The 3,915-nt window shown below is 54.5% G+C and overlaps 1 protein-coding gene across 1 annotated transcript; it reads left to right on the forward strand.

Annotated features, from left to right (window-relative positions):
* The first annotated feature begins 455 nt into the window (after nt 1–455).
* On the forward strand, nt 456–3,671 carry LOC122376290. Its single transcript, XM_043356087.1, has 2 exons — nt 456–956; nt 1,281–3,671. The coding sequence occupies exons 1-2, from the start codon at nt 456–458 to the stop codon at nt 3,669–3,671; spliced, it is 2,892 nt and encodes a 963-aa protein (XP_043212022.1).
* The last annotated feature ends 244 nt before the right edge of the window (nt 3,672–3,915 follow it).

Below are 3,915 nucleotides of genomic sequence, written 5' to 3' on the forward strand. Positions count from 1 at the left end.
CCGTGTATAATCGGCGGGACCAGAGCCGTATACGATGTTACAACTGCAACCGGCTGGGGCACCGCGCTGTAGAGTGCCGCCAGCGTGATTCTCAAATGGCTCAGCGGTACAATAATGGGACCGTCCCGAGAGGTACCAATGGACCGGGCAACACAGATTCCGATCGCAGGGGCTGGGTGCCAAGGGGAGCTGCAGCTGAAGCTCTGCCGTCAGAAACAGAGGACAATGAAGGCAATCGGGGCGACGGGGCGCTCGAAGGTGGTCCGCACGAGGCGGCCGCCGCCTTAACATCATCCCCACGGTCACCCACGCCGGTCATTGCCCGTGGAAATAAGGCGACAGAAGAAGACATACTTGAGTGTTTGAGCGATAATGAGCTCAAATTAGCCAATGGAAGGTAGATTCCCATCGTGAATGGCGCAAGTTTGAGTCGTCGAACGGACGCACGTACCAATATGCCCGTTGTGAAGGGTCAGGTTGGCGACGTCATGGTGAACACCCTGCGAGACACCGGGTGCAGTACCGTAGTGGTGAAACGGGAGTTCGTCAAGGACGAGGAGCTGACGGGAGAAACATCGCTTATGCTCCTGATTGACAACACCGTGCGCCGCGTACCAGTGGCCATGATATGCGTAAACACGCCATTCCTGATAGGAAAAGTCAAGGCTCTGTGCTTGCCCGACGCCGTATACGACCTCATCATCGGCCAAGTTCCTGGAGCTCGCGCTCCGAACGACCCGGATCCCGAGTGGCGCGCGACAGAGCCGGCAAGCCAGACGGGAGGCGCCGCGATCACCCGGGCTCAGTCACAAAAGGGACGCGGGGTGCTCAGACAAAGTGACCTCATCGGCGGTACCACTGTGACCCGAGACGAGCTCATTAAACTCCAACAAGAGGACGAAACTCTGAAGAAACTCACTGATGGGTGGGAGGCAAGGAAAAGAGAGGGAAAGATGGTGAGGTACGAAAAAAGTCGGGGCATTCTCTACCGTGTCTTCGATGATTCGGGGTGCAGCGCCAAGAAAAGTACCCGACAGGTAGTTTTACCAACAGGGCTACGCGAGCACGTCATGAAAGTCGCCCATGAATCACTGCTAGCCGGCCACGTCGGCGCTAAGAAGACGGCTGAGAGAATTCTATCCAGCTTCTACTGGCCAGGTCTTGGAGCAGACGTGCGCCGATTCTGCCATTCGTGCGATGTGTGCCAGCGGACTGTACCAAAGGGATCAGTTGGTAAGGCGCCGTTGGGTAAGATGCCGCTGATCGACCGCCCGTTTCAGAGAGTGGCCCTGGACCTGAACGGACCGATTCACCCGCCCAGCGAAGAGGGACATCGGTACATCCTGACCCTCGTTGACTACGCAACTCGGTATCCCGAAGCAGTCCCTCTGAAGACCTGCACTGCCGAAGCTGTAGCTGAAGCTCTGATCGACTTGTATAGCAGGCTCGGTGTTCCCGATGAAATGCTCACCGATCTGGGACGACAGTTCGTATCCAACTGCATGGAAGAGGTCTCTGAGCTACTCAATATACGCCATTTAACAACCACACCATACCACCCCATGTGTAATGGCTTAGTGGAAAAGTTCAACGGCACGCTACAGATGATGCTGAAACGTCTCAGTAGCGAGCAGCCAAGACTGTGGCACCGCTACATCAATGCACTGCTGTTCGCGTACAGGGAGGTCCCACAAGAATCCACTGGGTTCTCGCCTTTCGAGCTGTTGTACGGCAGAACGGTGCGCGGACCGATGAGGATATTACGAGAGCTCTGGACCAGCGAAAGCGAGACGGCTGAGGTGAAGACGAGCTACCAGTATGTATTTGAGCTCCGTGAGCGGCTAGAGGATACGATGGCACTGGCGCAAAAGGAGTTGGGGAAGGCCCAGTCACGATACAAGTACAACTACGATCGCAAAGCGAGGAACAGAAAGCTGGAAGCCGGTGATAAAGTCCTAATTCTTCTCCCATCAACCAGCAACAAGCTTCTCATGCAATGGCAAGGTCCGTACAGCGTGCAGGAAAAAACAAATGAGTGTGACTACCGAATCATTGTCAATGGAAAGGTGAAAACCTACCACATCAACATGTTGAAACGCTACATGGACCGCACCGTTCAGGAGAACAGGTCAGACGTCAGTGCCAGTGTCAGCGGGGCACTCATGGAAGTGGTGGCAGTGGCTGTGATCGAGAGAAGCGAGGCAGCCCCAGAAGAAGCCATCGAGGATGACGACCTACTGGAATTTGTGGTTCCAGGAGGCAACGAATCTTTGGCAGACGTACAAATCGGGGAGGGATTGTCAAGGAAGGAGCGACTGCAAGCGCAAGAGGTGATCAAAACCTACCATGCAGTGTTCTCAGACAAACCCGGACGCACCAAACTCATTGAGCACAGGATCGAGGTGACGTCCCCACAGCCGATCCGATGCAAGCCCTACCCCTTGCCATATAGCATGAGGGAGTCCCTCCGCGAGGACATCAGGAACATGCTCGATATGGGAGTGATACGCCAGTCTCGGTCACCTTACGCGGCCCCCGTGGTACTGGTGAGGAAAAAGGATGGCAGCAACCGCGTGTGTGTCGACTATCGTAAGCTAAATCAAGTAACGATAGTAGACCCTGAGCCGATGATCAAGATCGAAGACGTGTTCCAGGACCTAGGCAAAGATCGATACTTCAGCAAGATCGATCTCAGCCGGGGGTACTGGCAGTTCCCTGTCAGGGAAGAAGACGTGCAGAAGATAGGATTCGTCACACCTGATGGAGAATATGAGTTTCTCCGCATGCCATTTGGAATGGTCAACTCGGGAGCAACACTAGTCAGGGGGGTCAGGAAGCTGTTGGAAGGTCTACCCAACATAACTGCGTACATCGATGACATACTGGTGCATACCAAGACCTGGGAGGAACACGTGTCCACTCTGAATGTCCTACTTCACCGCATGCAAGAAGCAGAACTGACGGCGAGACCGTCAAAGTGTGTCATAGGAATGGCGTGCGTGGAGTTCGTCGGACATCGTATCGGGCGGGGGGTCGTCACTGCCATTGAAGACAACGTCTCCAGGATCCTGGAAGCGCCGAAGCCGAGGACTAAGACTGAGCTGAGGTCTTTCCTCGGGCTGGCCAACTTCTACCGCAACTACATCCCCGACTTCGCTGCAGTGGCGGTGCCATTAACAGACCTGACGCGGAAGGGGTCACCAAGGGTGCTGCAGTGGGGAGCGGCTCAGGACAAGGCCTTCGATGGTCTAAAGGGACTGCTAGCATCGAGGCCGATCCTAAGACTGCCAGAAATGGACAAGCAGTTCGTCTTACGGACGGACGCCTCTGATAAGGGCATCGGCGCCGTTCTGCTACAGAGTCATGACGGTGATCTCTTCCCGGTGTCTTACGCAAGTAAGAAGTTATCAGAACGTGAGAGGAAGTACTCTACGATGGAGCGAGAGTGTTTGGCGGTGGTCTGGGGCGTGAGGAAGTTCCAGTTATATTTGTACGGGAGGCCATTTGTCTTACAGACTGATCACCAGCCGTTGGTCTTCCTCAACAAGGCAAAACTGCTGAACGATCGGATTATGCGGTGGGCCCTGTTCCTGGAGAGCTACCGCATGCATATCATGGCCATCAAGGGAGCGGACAACGTGGAGGCCGACTACATGAGTCGCGCCGTCTGAAGCATGGTCGAGTCGGGTAGATGAAGAAATGAAGAACGCACCGTCTTATCTCCGCGTTACGGGTCATGGCGGTGGTGGTTATGAGCATGTCGACAAAGATTGGTGATGATGGGTATAAAAAAACAAGTTTTTTCTGGAAAGGGGGAGTGATGTCACGCTCTGTGTAACCTATATTGGTGAAAGATCTCAAGCGGCATGTCACGTGATGTATAACTGTGTCGCGAGAGATTTAGACCAGAGAAAA

Source organism: Amphibalanus amphitrite, unplaced genomic scaffold, assembly GCF_019059575.1.
Source record: "Amphibalanus amphitrite isolate SeventyFive unplaced genomic scaffold, NRLGWU_Aamphi_draft 002088F_arrow, whole genome shotgun sequence".
Classification (NCBI taxonomy): Eukaryota; Metazoa; Arthropoda; class Thecostraca; order Balanomorpha; family Balanidae; genus Amphibalanus; species Amphibalanus amphitrite.